The 17,410-nt window shown below is 36.5% G+C and overlaps 1 protein-coding gene across 1 annotated transcript in view; it reads right to left on the reverse strand.

Annotated features, from left to right (window-relative positions):
- Positions 1-1,782: 1,782 nt before the first annotated feature.
- The window catches only part of LOC125068065 (unconventional myosin ID), a 37,467-nt gene continuing 21,839 nt past the window's right edge, over positions 1,783-17,410 (reverse strand). The window contains exons 2-15 of the mRNA XM_047677053.1: positions 16,661-16,841; positions 14,647-14,768; positions 13,513-13,732; positions 11,462-11,659; positions 8,819-9,058; positions 8,520-8,670; positions 7,273-7,430; positions 6,853-6,974; positions 6,628-6,778; positions 5,776-6,299; positions 5,395-5,687; positions 5,069-5,262; positions 4,560-4,729; positions 1,783-4,343 (exon numbers count right to left, since the gene is read on the reverse strand). Of these exons, the coding sequence (XP_047533009.1) occupies positions 4,154-4,343; positions 4,560-4,729; positions 5,069-5,262; positions 5,395-5,687; positions 5,776-6,299; positions 6,628-6,778; positions 6,853-6,974; positions 7,273-7,430; positions 8,520-8,670; positions 8,819-9,058; positions 11,462-11,659; positions 13,513-13,732; positions 14,647-14,768; positions 16,661-16,841 (2,914 nt within the window). The 3' untranslated portion in view covers positions 1,783-4,153. The remainder of the gene's footprint in view (positions 4,344-4,559; positions 4,730-5,068; positions 5,263-5,394; positions 5,688-5,775; positions 6,300-6,627; positions 6,779-6,852; positions 6,975-7,272; positions 7,431-8,519; positions 8,671-8,818; positions 9,059-11,461; positions 11,660-13,512; positions 13,733-14,646; positions 14,769-16,660; positions 16,842-17,410) is intronic.

Here is a 17,410-nt window from a genome sequence, read left to right on the forward strand (position 1 = left end):
TAATTAAATTTGTATTTATGTAAAATATTATAATACATACTTATTCTTATTTTTTTTTGATCCAGAGTTCAACAACCCGACGTGGCCTGTATAAAAAAATGATACTTTAAACACGCTGTATAAAAAGAAACCTTTGTAACTTCATCGTTATTATATAAAACAAAATGAATGCTAAAATCGTAATTTTAACATATAAATTTCAATAAACTCTTATTCGACTGAGACGTAGCTAATTAGTGAATAATTGCGTTGTTGCCATCGTTACGATAATTAATTATTGCGACGCGAATTTCGGAAAATTCTAGAGTGTTCTACAATTTTACAAACTTACGTAACTACTAAAATAATTCATCGCTTTATATATATATATATATATATATCGGAGCGTGGTTACTTTAGTTGTTAATTTGGATAATTAATGAATCGAGTAGTTGGCAATAATGTTTGATGGCTGATTTACTTATAAGAGCGGGTCACCCCGAATGGAGTTGTAAGCGTCATGGCAACGCGAGTCGTTATGTTTTGACAAGCTTCTCGAATGCGATGGTTGCTTGCAAACCCATTTGCTCTTAATCGAGATGAATTATTGTAATCCTTTGATATTATTGTGGTGTACGATTATTGAATCAATGAATACAATGATTAGACGATATTAAATACGTTTTATTTTGTGAATATCTCCATTGCACGCCCACATAGTCCTCCAAATGTCGGATCAATCCCGAACACAACTGTTCGGCATCCTGCTTCTCCGACATATATATATATATATATATATATATATGTACTCGTAATTCTGAAATAGGCTTGGAGACAATAATCGCTGGCGCTAGTTAACCGTTTTGTAACCTATTGATTCATTAAAAAAACAAATAAAAAAAAAAAGTTCAGCCGTTTAGTAGTTCATTGACATTTTATATAAAGATTTGATTTTTAAACACACTAATATGGTACATTACTTTGATTTGTTATTATTATTATATTTTATACTACAGTTTTTTCATCATTATTTATCGGTTGAGTCGTTAACACACTTTCGGATTAGTTAGGATTTGATTTTTAAAAATGATTTAAAAAAGAAATTATATTTTTACATTTAATCATTTAAGAATATATTTTATATTTAGGCGCCATAATTCAAAATATACATGTCAAAGTCGATCGCTTGAGCCTTGAAGCTTATTGCAATAACAGGAGAATTCGAGATAGCCAGCGAAGGACGACCAACTTCCATAATACTGGTCCTTACTTCAAACTTTCATATGTGAAGTTGAGGCACTTGAATGCTCAAATAGCAGATACATGTAGCAAAATTTCCCTCAAGTACATCTCTAACAAGACCTAAAGGTTAAAACGGGTTTATTTTAAACGTCACAAAGTAAATAAGGAACAAATGCTGTAAATATTGCCTTTATTACAAACCTCATGGCACCATACGAAGGCACGTCTTACAGTTATCACTCAACATAACGTAACAATTATATACAAATTAAATAACTCAAATACATCGTTGTTCTATACTTAAAATATTATTTGACTATTAATCGTTTAGTTCGAAATTTGTACAAATTTAAACAACCAAGAAATTGTTAGTGATGAAACAATTACATTATTTAAAATCATTTTTATTTTACTATCGCTTTTAAAATACATCATAAAAAAAATTATTTAATCATATTAAGACCACCTCTGGTATCAAAATAACATTCATTTTTATTAATGATATACACAAAATTTAATTACAACAATTAAAAAAAAAAATTAAACTAATTAGGTCTTGAACAGTTTTATATTTTACAAATTATATATTGTAACATCTCATTTTTAATTAAAAATATATCAATTAGTAAATAATCTTATTCACTTTATTGTCAAAATATTATATTGACACGTTAAATAATATTAAAGCAGGGTCCAGACATTCTCGTGTACTGTAACAATACTATACGAATTCATGAACATACTTACAGTGGCAAGGTACTTACCAGAAGACTACTATTTAAAATTGCAATTATATAAAGGCAAATAATTAACTCATTACATGGTCTTGGTAAGTACATCCCCCCCATAAGTATATTTGTTCGAATAGGTAGGCTAGCGTACAGTAAGCATCACCACTGTACGTAGATATTGGCTCTGTAAGAAAATTTAACAATACCCTACATCGCCAATACACCACAAAGTTTGGGAACTAATTTTATGTCTGTAGTTACACCGGTAGGAAAGAAATATAACATACATTTCCAGTTTTATACATAAAAAAAAAATAGAATTTCAATGTTTTGCCAAAGTATTTTTATTTAAACTTCTAGTTGTCTGTAGTTAATATTCATATGAATCCTATTAACAAGGAGGATTTGTTTTTGACTTCAATTAACATTAACATACATTATATTAAATATGGCGTATTGTATAAGAAGTGTATCGAGTGTAAACATTTGTAAAGTGCGGATAAAATTTTAAAATACTAAAATGCATTAATCCTAAAATTTATTTAAGTTAATAAAATCTATTCCTTATAAATTTATAACTACGTCAAGAAAAATATACAGTGTGTAGATAAAAAGTTTAAAAGATAATTATTTTAAATTGTTGATATATATTCGTATCACATTGTAATACTTTTACATTTCATAACATCAAATATTTTGTTAGTTAAGGATCGGACACATCAGCGATCGACCTGAGTTAAAACTAAAATTACGATAAAAAAATCCCTTTTAAGCAAATACGAAGATTATTTAATAGATAATTTAAATGGAGTGTAAAGTTACGGTCACACTTATTCAACAAACTGATAATGTTTTAGAAATATCACACAAATTGTAGAATTGAACTTGGTTTCTTCCACGTCTTAAACTCGATCAACTATCGCGCAGATGGGTGCGATTCCTTACAGATATTCAAAGTAAATACTTACTAAATACTTAATTATATACAAACATGACAATACCTTCTACGAAACAATTATTTTTTTGCCTATTAATGAACAAACTACGTACTTATTTTACGTTTACACAGACTATTTTTATTTTTATTTGAAAGATATAAAAACATTTCGATATATATTTAAATAAAAATAATTTAATATCTCATTTTTTTTTCTCACACATCGAAATGGCATATTCCAATTATTATGTATAATGAAATCAATGTAGTACCATTTGCCTCATAAGCCTTAGAAAAATAAATAATGTTTTTTTTTACTATATACATATGAATTTTGTCTTTATTATTTCACGAAATATTCTTTGTACGGGTAACACCGTTCAGATATTTTTTTTTACAAATTACCTCAAACTGACCAACCTTAATTATTTCTATGTAATAAATTAATAACTAAATTCATTAAAACTATGTTTTATACAAAATTAAAAACCAAGTTTTCATTACAAATCATTTAAAATACATTTTATTATGAATTTCCTTTAGTGTGATGTTTTAAGTGACTTATCAGTTAAATTGATAATATGAATACTTACATTTTTTTAAATCTTCGCATAGTGGACGTTTCGCTTTAAGTACTATTTAAAACATTCGTAAAAAAATCTATAAAAACATCATTGAAGTATTTCCTTTAGTACAATCTCATTATTTCAATGTCTAACAAATTTCCAATCATTTTTAAATAGAATTCGTTTGCAATTTGTTCCACTTAATAATTTAAAAATTAATTTTAAAATACTTTTACCCATATTTTATTCGTTATGATGTACTATGGCGGTTACCAGTGAATGGTCTAATAATGATAATACATTAACTTTTTTGTGTATGGCAAACCCATCATGTTTTTTTGTTTCGTTAAGTTGGTAGAAGTTTAATGGTAATCTTCCTGAGAAAATTTGATGTACAATAAGTGTCACAGTGTATGCTCCGTCAGACATTCCTAATTATTTTTGTGCATCGAAATGTATACCTACTATAGAAATATACATCAACATATAACTTAAATGTTAAATTGTTGCAACATTTATAAACTCGTACGAATAACATCGACTGAAAGTATTTCACAAACTTAATACTGCACGAATATTTACCTAAATATATCACATAGTGCGGATAAGAGGTGGCATCATATACTTTACTGTGAATGTTAAATTCGCGTCATCGAAGTTTCATCACGCTGACCGCGTCATTATCAGCGGTCGGCACGCTAGGCGCGCGCGGAGGCGGGGTGGTAGGTGATGACGTTGTGCGCGTGCGTGAAGGGCGGCGCGGCGGCGGCGGGGGGCGCGGGCGGCGCGGCGGGCGCGGGCAGCTGCAGCGCGCGCGCCTTGCCGCCCAGCGTGCAGCGCGTCGTGGCGCCGCTCTCCACCTCCAGCGCCAGCTCCGAGCCCGACAGTCTGGGGAGGCGGGTTACTCATTGGTGGGTTTGAGGCGCTTCACGCTTCTTTTAGGCTACCGGTGCATCATTCTGCATTGTGTATTATACTCTAATGATCGAATGAATACAGTGTTTTTTTTTTGTATTTTATTGCATTTTCATTTTAATACTTAAAGTAAAAATGGTTCGAACGAGAACGTAATATATTATTGTTATTATTATAACCGTCACTTACAGATTGTAGCGATGCGCCAGCACGCCTATTAACTCGCCGAGCAGGTCTGCCGCGGCGGTGGGTGGTTCGGGCGCCGGTGGTACCACCCCCACAACCAGGTCATTGCGCGCCGACGGCACACTGATCACTATCAACTGCGCTTCGGTGCTCATCACGCGCACTACTCCAACCTACGAGGGAAATGTTATTTAATATAACAAATGGTAATTTGCGAAAATCAAAACTAGGAATAATTAAGGATAATGTGGCCCATTGACCTAACCGAAGATCGAGTTCATCACCAAGACAATTGTTTATATGATTTGTGTTTAAAATTCATTTTGTATCAGCGTTCAAGGACAACATCATGATAAAACGAGCGTCAGATGATATTGTCAGATAATCTGTGTAATATACTTAACTATTTTCCTCAAAAATATAGGAGGAGGAGTGGAATATTTACGGGCTGTTAAACAATATTAGTGCAGTACAAATCAGTACTCGCAACAATATAAAAACCAAAATCCCACCTCAGTAATCGGAGTGGGTTTTTTCAACGGCTTAAAGGAATTAGCGTCCAGTTTGTATATCGCAGATTCCGTTATGAGCAGACATCTTTCGGCCAGCTTGTTGTGACGGTTGAACTTGTGGATCTTGCACGAGAACAGCGCCTTGCCGATGTTCTGGGATCGCTGGAGGTTTGCCATCGCTGATCGATATGTCGCTGAAATTATTAAAATAATTAAATGAAATGGACAATGTACGATTGGCAATATTTTAAGGCTATTATCACATATGGTGATCACCGGTATTGATTCTAAAATTGTATGGCTTTATAGCTATCGCTTAAACTCACCAGCTTTGTTATTATAAGAGTCGAGAGCCAGATAGTCTCCCCTCCACTCGCGGGTGGCCCCCCACTGCGGGCGACGCGAGCGCAGCGCGCTGGCGGCGCAGATCTTGAGCTTCAGCTGCGGCCACTGCTCGCGCGGCACGGCGCGCAGCGTGAGGTACGCGCGCCAGCGACGGTAGGCCCCCTGCAGCATGGGGGCGGCGCGGCCGCCGCCGGGGGGCCAGCGCGATATCACCCCGCGGTTGCGCTGCAGCTCGCTCTGCAACGAGCCGATGTAGCGCCGGAAGCGGTAGCGTCTGGAGACGGGAGTGACACGTGATGATCACCAATAGGTATAATAAAATGCAAGCAAATCGAAACTAGAGAGCGGAAAGATGTGCGTACTTCCAGGCGTTGTATATGACGATGGCGGCCTTCATCTTGCGGTACTTGATGCGCGCCAGCGTGCCGCGCCACAGCTTCTGCAGCAGCACGACGATGGAGGGGACGAGGTCGGCGCGCGCCGCCTCCAGCGAGTGCACGGTGCGCGCGCTGCGGATGAACAGCTTGGTGTGGCCGAACTGCACGTCGGCCAGCTGCAGGTCGCGCAGCAGCACGGCCACGGCGTCGCGGTCGCCCGAGCCGCGGAAGTTGGGCCACGTGTACTGCGACAGCATCTTGTAGCGCTGCAGGAAGCGGTCGTAGCGCTGGCGGGACGCGAAGCCGGCGCGCCGCACGCGCACGTTCTCCACCAGCCCCAGGTACGCCACCTGGTGCCGCACCAGCTGCTCGTCCCACATGTTGGGCGACTGCACGGGGTTGGGCTTCACGCAGCGCACGTAGAAGGGCTCCTTGCTGGTGAGGCCGGCCACCAGCGCCGCCATGGAGCTGCGGAACAGGCTCGCCGCGGACGGGGGGCGCTTCGACGTCTGACAATTATAAAGTATGTGATCGAATATTTTTTCCCTGGACCAGCAAGGTGTTGACATTTAAGGTATGACATAATTTTGTCATAAAGTATGATTGTTATTACTTGTTAAATTACTGATAATACATGAATTGTCTTTGTAAATTATCAGGACACCAAGGTAGTATTAAGATAATTAATCAGTATTAATATAATATTACGATTACTACAGCAACTACGATGTTTGAATATATATTTGTGCTTCATATATGAATATCTTTTATCGTCTTATTAACATAAATAGTTCTCATAATATTCGATCGTAACGTGCAAGCGAGCACCGAACCCACCTGCTGCAGTCGCGCGGCGCCCTCGGGCCACATGTCGCGCAGCGCGGCGTTGCGCGACTCGTGCAGCAGGCGCTTGAGGTCCTGCCACAGCGAGTCCTTGTTCTTGTCCATGAAGCCCGTCACGGCGTACGTCACGTCGCCCGCGTAGTGCCTGCGGGAGAGACGACGTCATATTGGGGTCATAATGGCATATATTTACAGTTATTCTAGAGTCGTAAGACTTACGTTATCCGAAAATCGACGCCATGTTTGAGTTTCTTATCCGTCGGGCAGAGCTGACGGGACGTGTAGTGTTTGTGTCCGTTAAGCCTCTTGTCCATCGCCTCTAGCAATTGTGCATCGGATATCTAACGAAATAATAAGAAAATTTCAACTCTTATTATTACATAGGAAAATTATTTATCTATTTTATATAAGATACTAATTTAAATCTACTACCATAATTCTTTAAAAACTAAACTTACTTGTCAAGTTTATATAATTATTTAAAAAATATGGTACTATATAATAATAACAATGAGTTATCATTAACATGCACTATGAAACATATGTGATTTAAAAACGGTCCCTGTGGAACTCTTTAATATTTTAGTGGGGAAAAATTTAAACAATCTCATATTTAAATATCTCTTATTATAGAGATACCTTAGTAGGGTTCAAGCAAGCCTCGTCCATGATGGCGATGATCCCCTGGTGCGGCGCGTCCACCAGCTCACAGATGATCCTGTTATTGAAGTACTGCACGGGAGTCCACTGAATACCCTCGCGGGCATATTCCTCTTGCTCTTGTTTTAAAACCAGCTCTGAAAAAACGACCTTAAATTGATGTACTTTTAAAATATATATTCGACATAAACTGATGTTCAAAATTGTGCATTCCAACTACAAATGAACAACTTTGTCATTGGATTAACGCGATATTATTTGCCTCTAAATCTATGATAATCATTATGGAATGTCGGTAGAGTTGTTATATTAGCTTTAAATTAAAGGAAATATCAGTAGTTGAGGAATATTATTGTATTATGAGAAATTATATTATATATTAATCCATAATTGTTTATAGTGCATAATACAGCAGCGCTATTAGCAAATCGCACGGAATATCTAAACCTAGAGTTCGTTTATCTATACTATTTCTTCCATTACAACTAGATATAGTAGATTTACTATACCCAGGTGCAGCTACGTACAAATATCAAGTTTAGAAATTATTTTATATAATGTGAATATAACTAAAATTGTTATATGTTTGAAATAACTAAAATTGTACACGGAAAAAGGCTAAAAAAAAAAAAATATATCCCGCTGAGTTTCTTTCGCCGGTTCTTCTCTGGTCCGAGATGCTAAATTCCGAACCGGTGGTAGATTTGTGACAATCAATAAGCAAGTGTAAACACTTTTATATTGAATAAAGATTTTTGACTTTGACTTTGACTTGAATCATATAACTTTACTTAGTGGTGGGGCTTTGTTCGAGCCCGTCTGGGTAAGTACAACCCACTCAAATAGTCTAACGCAATGCTTTGTATTGTTATGTTCCGGTTTGAAAAGTGAGTTAGTAAGTATAACTACAGGCACAGGGGACGTAGCTTCTTAGTTCTCAAGGTTGATAGGGCATAGGTGTTTTACTGCACCGATGACTAAGGGCGATGGCGATGGCGATCTTACTATCAAGTGGGCCATTTGTCATCATCAAAAAAATCAAAACCGCAAGTGTCACATGATATTCAGTTACATTTATATCCATCAGAGGATGAATGTGGTGGAACAAGCTCGAAACCTTCTCCATGACAAAATAGTTTCCCAGTAAGGACGGGGGTTACGGACTGTCACAGCTTACAAATATAATATTATAAAACACTTAATATTTGTTGAAAACATTAATTTACCAATGAATAGTTGCTGTAACTTCTCGTTGCAGTAGTTGATGCAGAACTGTTCGAAGCTGTTCGTGTCGAAGATCTCGAAGCCGTATATATCTAGCACGCCGATTAGTGAGCTCTTGTAGGTGTTTTCTGGCGCTTCGATTTTTTTGTTGATCTGAAAATTAATGCTTACTTAAATAAAATTATTTAGAAAAAAAATATTTGTTTGTTTTAATTGAAAATCAAATGCACTCATGATCATGCCATATTATATGGAATATTACATATAAGAATGACAGTCCCTGTGTACGCAAGCGGCTCACCTGCTGCACGATCCACGTGAAGAGGCGGTCGTAGGCCGCCTTGGCGAGCGCCAGGCGCGTGTAGTCGGCGTCGGACTGCGAGTGCTCCTTGCTGACGAGGTCCCCGCCGGCCGCCAGGATGCGGCCCGCCAGCGCCGCCGTCAGCGCCTGCTCCGCCACGCCCAGCGCGCCCGCGCACTGGCGCAGCGGGCCGCCCAGCGATACGCGCCCCGCGCCGTCCTCGCCCACCGACAGCTCGCCCTGCCGCGCAAACGTATATCGCATTTGTATGTTGTAAAGGCCTCACGGTGAATGACTGACTGCACTTAGGTACCAGATCAAGAAATCTGGATGCGAGTTCTGCGTTCTACGTTAACGTCTTGAACATTTCAATATCAGTTCGGAGTTAAGAATTTGGCAGTCTTGTAGCCTTTGGAAGCACGTGACTGTCAGTCCTGCACCTGATTTCTACGGTGATGGCGACTTCACGGTCACGACGTCCAATTTCAAGAGAGACCCAATTAAATAGGGTATATTATAGTGCGCTAGTATGTCCGCAAACAAACAAAGCCCACTCTATTCCCTTACTCCCATAAACCGATGGGACGGCAAATCCGACACGACCGGGAAGAGTTCAGGCTCAGGAATAAACTCTGGGCTGTTACAAAATTTTGAAAAAAGTCACAAATCTAGCCACTAGACCAAAGCGGTAAGGTTTTGTATACTTGTATGCATGTATATTCTCAGTGTGTGAGGGAGAGAGAAGTAGTGTTCGACTGTGTTCGTACACAGTTCTGGACTACAATATTTTCTGTAAAGTTGTGATATTTTGCGACAAAGACATTGGTTACATTGATGCTGGCAATGATTAATCAAAGGATTTCACTTAGACAGGGATTAAGTTTGAATATAAATTGTGAATTTATAATGACACGCAATCATTTCTTATAAATAAACAATAGCGTAGTTGTTAATCGCGGTTATCGCTTTATCCATACAATTATTTGACACTAGTAATTGTCCGCAGCTTTCCTTGCGTTTCAGGTATTAGGCATAAAAAAGCATATGTCCTTACTTGAAATTCAAGCTTGTTTGGAACAAGTTTTCTCAAATTTCGGTTGAGTGGTTTGTTTGTTAAGGAGCAATAGATAAACATACAGACAGAGTTCCTTTCGCATTTATAATATTAGTATAGTTAATGAAAGAATTTGAATTGTTTAATCTTGCTTGTGATGCCGTTTAATCACAGGTTAAGTCCCGGATGAATCACCAAAATGTTAGTATTAGAAGATATGATAAAAATGTTTCTGTATATACGTGCAATAGCTCTTTAAATTTGCTTAACAATTATCTGATACAACTCGAGCGCACGTTGATAGCACTTTATTATAACAATATATCAACGGTACAAAGAATCTTAAATCAATTGCATTAACGATGCTAAATGTAAATCAACACTGGTATTAATACATTGTATTATTGAGTTAATTTACCATAGCATTTTTTTTTGTTAATCTTCACTGACATTATAAATGTGAAATTAACTCTGTCTATCTGTCTGTAGTCTTTCCGGCCAAACCACTGAATCAAATTTGATGATATTTGGTATGAAGTAAGCTCGAACCCCAAGGAACAATGTGGTACAGTCAGAATAACAAAAATGACAATACTCTTTTCCAGCCGTATTAAGCAGCCACTAGACCAGCGAGGCGGTACCAGACACCAGTTATATCTCTTCAATGACAATTAATACGATCATTACAGCCGGAATCCAGTAGCCGCGTTGCGACAACACGTTTAACCTTAACACCGAACGTGCTGTAATTAACTTAACCTAATGGGGTTACTGGTTTAACCATTAAATCGGGGTCAAGCTTGCTGCATTAAATCTCTCAATATCCTATATCGATATAAATAATAACAGTTTTGAAGTTGAATCAAATGTATAATGTTACGTATGCATATGTAGTTTTGTATTTTTGTCAAAAGATGGCGCCACTCATCTTTTACATCGCGGTGACGAAATATTCAATTCTCTTTTCCAACCATAAGAGGAAAAAAAACGCCAAATAAACAACATTTGACAGCAGATTGACGCGATATCATTGGTCGTGAGCTTGATTATTCTATGATATTCACTGGAATTGCGAAAAAAATTGCGTTTTGAACGTCGACTTAACTGTTATCGGAATTTTGGAAGTAAAATTAAAGTGAAAATAAGTAGTGTAGTATTATAAATAAAGATATACTAATCATAAACTCTTAGTAATGTACAGTATAGCTGAGTTATTAGCAAATCGCATGAAATGAATAGGCTGTACGTATTTAATGAAGCCAAACTTTTGTTACGTAAGTTCGTGATCGAATAAAATAAACGTGTGATATCAACGACTTGGTGTATCGTTTCGAATAGAAGGCAAAATTGTTTCATCACGATTAAGCAACATTATTATCATTTCCTTTTGGAAAATGGGTTGGTACCACCCGACGGCCGACTGTACCACTGTTAGCACTCTTTGGTCAAATCAAACACTCTTCTGTTCCTCGATTCCACCCCTGTACACGAAATCAGTCCCACGGATTGCAGGAAAGTGAAATGATATCATTTATCCGCACTCTCTGACGCGGCCGATTGAATTTTATTTTCGTTTATTAATAACTTACCAGCAAAATAACTCCGGCTACAATACTCCAAATATTATCCACGACGGCCGGTGGGAAGCCCAGAGCGTTAAAAGCACTATTCGTAACGTTATAGAGCTTAGAGTCCTGTGCCGTCGCTCGTTCGTTGCCCAGGATCTTGTACACCGAACTGGAGTTTAGAGCAAACTTCTTCGCGTGTGTTGTGTTCGTGCTGAGGAGCTAAAGGGAAATAATATTAATACAAATATGTATATGTGTGTGTGTGCGTGTGTGTGTCTTAAATATTCTATGAAGTTAATTTTATGCGTCATTGTGTTTAGTGTATAGGTTGTGATTTTTACACTGATCCATTTCGTTAGTGGAAAGGAAGAAACTCAAACCGCCGAAATAATATATAAAGTAAACAACGTCCTTTATGAAGTTCTACTTTTTCGGTGTAGATTAAAATAGTTTTTAATTGCATACAAATAATTAATAACAATAAAATAATAATTATTAATGTTTTTTTTTTTTTTTTTCATTTTCTGGTATAAAGAATACTATAAAACTCAGACACAAATTTAAACATTTACAATTTAAATTTGTAAATAAACTTTGTGAAATTAATCCTAACATATAAAAAAATCAATAATAACAGAACGAGAAATTAAAGATCCATCAAAATTAACGTAATTGTTTTAAGATTGGGCAATGTTTACAATTACCATTATAATCACATTGGTTACATTAAACTACGAGATCGGAACAATGACATCTCGATCTAAGTCGATGTTTGTACGCGAGGCCGATATAATATTTGGTATAATTATAAACCATAACAACATGAGCCGAGTTGGCCCAGTGGTTAGAACGCGTGCATCTTAACCGATGATTTCGAGTTCAAACCCAGGCAGGCACCACTGAAATTTCATGTGCTTAATTTGTGTTTATAATTCATCTCGTGCTCGGCGGTGAAGGAAAACATCGTGAGGAAACCTGCATGTGTCTAATTTCAACGAAATTCTGCCACATGTGTATTCCGCCAACCCGCATTGGAGCAGCGTGGTGGAATATGCTCCAAAACCTTCTCCTCAAAGGGAGAGGAGGCCTTTATCCCAGCAGTGGGACATTTACGGGCTGCTAATGCTAAAAAATAACAACATAATTACTCGCTCCTTGTTTAGATTTGATCAACACCGTTCATACCAAATTCTTGCATCGATAAGTGACATCAAATGCGTGACGGTTAGAATCGATTTTCGGAAACACATCGATTCTCGTTTCAAAATTATATAGCATTTTTTTTATACTTAATTTAAGTAAGCTTTTAGAAGCACATTTGAATTGTTATTTTACAGGTTGTAAGCTTTACGGTGAAGAACCGGAGGGAAACTCAGTAGTTACTCTTTTCCGCCATTTCAAATACTCCATACATACATCGGCCTGAAAATCATTAATTACTAATTCCACTTTTTTATCATCGTGTTGTTTTTTTATCATAATGCTTTATTTATGTTTTCTAAACAAGCGTACCTAATTATGCATCTTGGTACTTAAATCATAAAAGATAATTGTAGGCCTCCAATATTCAGGTAAGCCGTATTTTAACCAGTGGGCCATCAGTGAAATCTCATTCTAAGATTACTTACGACATAAAATTCAATTGAGTTTTCACGTTCTTAGTATACAGACTGTCCCAAAAGTCGACGTCAAGCCGAAATTTCCTGACAGGTAATGCCACACCAGTTAAATAATGGAGTACGTGTTATACCACGTTAGAATCCTTATTAAATGCGCTAACTTTTAAAGCTGCTTGCCAAACTGCAGTAGTATCGCCGAGGGCGAGATCATTCTCGCCCTCGGCGGAAACAAAAAAGCTTGTTTCAAAAAAAGATTACAGGCAGATTAATATTAACTCAAGAAAGACAATAACACATAAAATAATTTTGTATACAAAAAAAAAAAGAACATTCAGATTTTGATTCTTTCTGGAAATAAAACACGCAGGCTCATCAAAGGCACGGAGAATATGTCTGTGGAGCACCCGAGGGTATAACATAAATAAAAAGGGTAATTTGAAAAACATAATATACCTGATAGAAAGCATGGAAGTTCCTCTCCCCTGGTTGTAGGTTGACGACCCGACTCTTCTCCAGGAGATAATTACTGATATGTCCTCCGACAGGGTCTCCCTTGTAGTCGAAATGGATGTCCATATATTTGCCGAATCTGGACGAGTTGTCGTTACGATTTGTCTTCGCATTTCCAAACGTCTCCAGAATTGAATTCGATTGAATTAAAACGTTTTTTACTCTGCGGAAAAAGTTTGAATTATTTAAATTTCAAGGCATTTTTTAATTTGTACGTATTATTTGTAATAAATAAAATCGCAAGAAGCAAATGTTTGAGTCCAAGGGTCCGAAAAGTCAAGAATTTTTAACTTGTTCTTAGATCTGGGTATTTTTATTTCCAAAACAATGATAGAGACCCTTTGATTATCAATAAGTAAGTGTTCCTTTAATATTTAATAATGAAATTTTTCATTGTAATGTAACTTATTAAAGAATATTTATTTATTTTACTGTGTAATTTATATTATATCCCTTGTGCCTATTAAATAATTATGAATCTATTTAAAAAAACAATTGAAGCAGATGAAACGATAAGTAGATTCACGATCTATTTTTTCAATTTTCAAATCACAATAATCTTTATAGTTAAGTAGAAATTGTTATCATTACAAGGAAATACACAATGCAATAAAATAAAATAGTAAAATGTGTGCATCACGATTACATGCCGACATTAAGATTATCTGTTGCAAGGTTAAATGTGCACTAATGTGGTTGCACAAACGGTGACAAATTGTAACACATCGCACTCGCCGTGATCGTTACGGACGCATAACTTACATATTTTAATACAAAAAAATACTTATTACTAATTGAAACGAATAATGTTTTTAGCGATAGTAAATTTTGTAGATAAGATTTTTTTATTCAGCGCCAGGGATTTTTTGTTTTATGGTTTCGTTATGGGCCACCTATTCCTTACATCGCCAATGCGCCGGCCACCTTGGGAACTAAGACGAACTAAGACCCTTGTGCCTGTAGTTACACCGGTTCACTCACTCTTCAATCCAATACTGGGCGGTAGAATATCTGATGACTAGTTCTAACAGTTTTAATGTAATAAATAAAACCACTCAGTGATAACAGTATTGTTACCTGTCGATATATTCTCTGTGCACCTGCATGGTGTTGGCAGCGATGTACTTCATGATAAACTTGGAGGCCTCCGTTTTCCCCGCCCCCGATTCTCCGGATATGAGTACGCATGTATCTCTGCCCTGCAACAAAATCAAAAAAAGGTTTTACATATTTTAATGAGTTTACTCATATAAAAGAATAAAAATATTCCCAATATAGTTGAATTCTCATCATTGCTTATAGACATTGACCCTGTAAAAAGTACATCACCAATGCGCCACCAACCTCGGGAATTAAGATGTTGTCCCTTATGCCTGTAATTGTACAGGCCCCCATACTTCGAACCCGAACACAACAATACAAAGTAGTACTGTTTGGCGGTAGAATTTGCGATTAGTGGGTAGTAGCTACTTAGGTGGGCTTCTACAAAACCCTACCATCTTAGAGTATCAACAAACATAACTGTGGACACAAGTCAGAAGAAAGGCAAATAGAACATTAAAGGCTACTCTTCTCATCCCTTTGGTTGCACCTTAAATTCAAATGCTATACCATGTATAGGAGCCAAATTAGTTTTCTTGACATTTTATTATGTCTATATGTCTTCTACAATTAAAGCGAATTTCCCGATAAATATATATAGGTAAACAAATACGTGTGCGTCTCAGGACACCCGACAGAGGTGATAGCTTACAACTAATTGCAGCTCTGTACGACGTGCATTTATTTTATGTTTGAGCTGATTTTGTCAAATAACTTTATTTATAAATAGGTCTAGTGTAATCACTAAACTGTTGCTGTTCTCACGCAAACGTTACGACCATTTAATTTATTACAGTTTTAAAAATATTTGCAAACGGATTTTAGTTATTATCATTAAATTATTTTAAAACATTCAAACCTTTATCATCTTGTTTCAGTGTCGCCAGCTCATTAAAACTTCATGGACGTTTCATTAAATATTCATGATAATATATTATTATGATAAAATAAATTAGAAAATGTTCTAATTAATAATTAATATAAATTAATTTATTATTTATATCAGAATTAATATTTTTCTAGTAAATAAGATAAAATCGGCACTAATATCGTTTTAAATACTACTTGAGTCAGTCAGTGGAACACGTGATTCGAATCGTAACTGAAAATTGTAAGTTGAAACCCGGGCAAGCACCACCGAGTTTTTATGTTTTTTATCATTCGTGAGGAAACCTGCATGTTCCGAACGAAATGCTGACACATGTGCACCCACCAACCGACATACTTACAGCTTAGTAGAAGCTCTAAACCTTCTTCTCGATAGTATGAGAAGACTTTCGTCAACAGTGGGACAATCACAGGCTCTTACTTGCCTAATAAGGTACCCATATAATTCAACACTAATACAATAATTACTTTTAACATTTTAACAAAGGAATTGCGACATACAGGTGGTCTTAAGCGTTAATATTATACACCTATAATTATGTCCACAACATTACTTTAAAGGTAGTCGGTTAGTGAATACGCGCCAACGACAACACAATGGACACTAAACGTTGCCCAGTTATAATAAAAGAACAGTCGTCAACAATACGTCCTCGGTCAAAAGATACTTTTAAAATAATATATAGTTTAACATGTACATTATTGGCCGTAATTGTTGGTTGTTGGTATTGTCGCTATGGCCAATAAGCAACACGGATTTAGTTCTCAAGGAACCAAAAAACAGGAGGCGTTTTGTTTGGGGCGTAGTTAAAAAAACTATATGCGGCTCTGCATACAGAGATGTATCGTGGAACATCCGATTAGAACCAAGTTGTTTTCACTATTTAGTCTCATGTTAATAAATATATAAAAAGGGGGGGGGGGCATAAAGCCTTACATGACGATTTCTAACATTTCACTCAGTAAGCCCCGTAAAAGAACTTCGTTCCAAAAAGAAACTAATGGGGACGATACCCCTTTTAGGAACGTCTTCCAACAACATTATTCCGGTGCCCTTTATACATAACTAGATTTTGTGACAAATCGATGGGGTTAATCTGACCTGTTGTCGCAGAACTCTTTGGCAGGCATCAGCGACTGCGTACACGTGCGGGGGCACTTCGAACATCTCCCTTCCCCGGTACTGCGCCATGTGTTGCTGGCCATAGATGTCGAGGGTCTTGTACGGGTTGACGGATACTAGCACCTCACCGATGTATGTGTAGATTTTGTTGTGTTGGAATCTGAAAAGATAAGCTCATTACAATTTTATATAAATGTACACAACAATAAAATTATTCATCATCATCAGTCAACTCTTGTCTCTCTTAATATAGAGACTGTCGAGTCTGTACGATCTGATTTATTTACAAAATTAAAATCGATTATTCGATTACAATTTTGAGTAGTGATTTTTCTAGATTAAATAAACAAAAAACTATCGCCGCTTCATAGTTTAGTATAAATAATTTCAGTCAGCATAACTAAATTTATCCTTTTTTTTCCTTTTATGAATTAGATTATTTTTTATATATACATAAATATAATAGTCAAGCTTTCTTAAATAAATAATAATAAAATATAATCAAGCGTGTCAAACTTAAACTAAGACATTATATTTATCACTTATTATCAAATCAATTAGTTATGTGTTATTAAAAACATTACAAACTAAAACTAATCCACTCAAGCTATGTACTCTTGTTATATGCATACGTTATTTTCCTCTCATTATAAACGTATTGTAAACATACTTTATATATATACTAACAATAGTCGAGAGGTTTTTTTGTTATGACTAACGGAAAAACCT

The sequence above is a fragment of the Vanessa atalanta genome, chromosome 13, assembly GCF_905147765.1.
Source record: "Vanessa atalanta chromosome 13, ilVanAtal1.2, whole genome shotgun sequence".
Lineage (NCBI taxonomy): Eukaryota > Metazoa > Arthropoda > Insecta > Lepidoptera > Nymphalidae > Vanessa > Vanessa atalanta.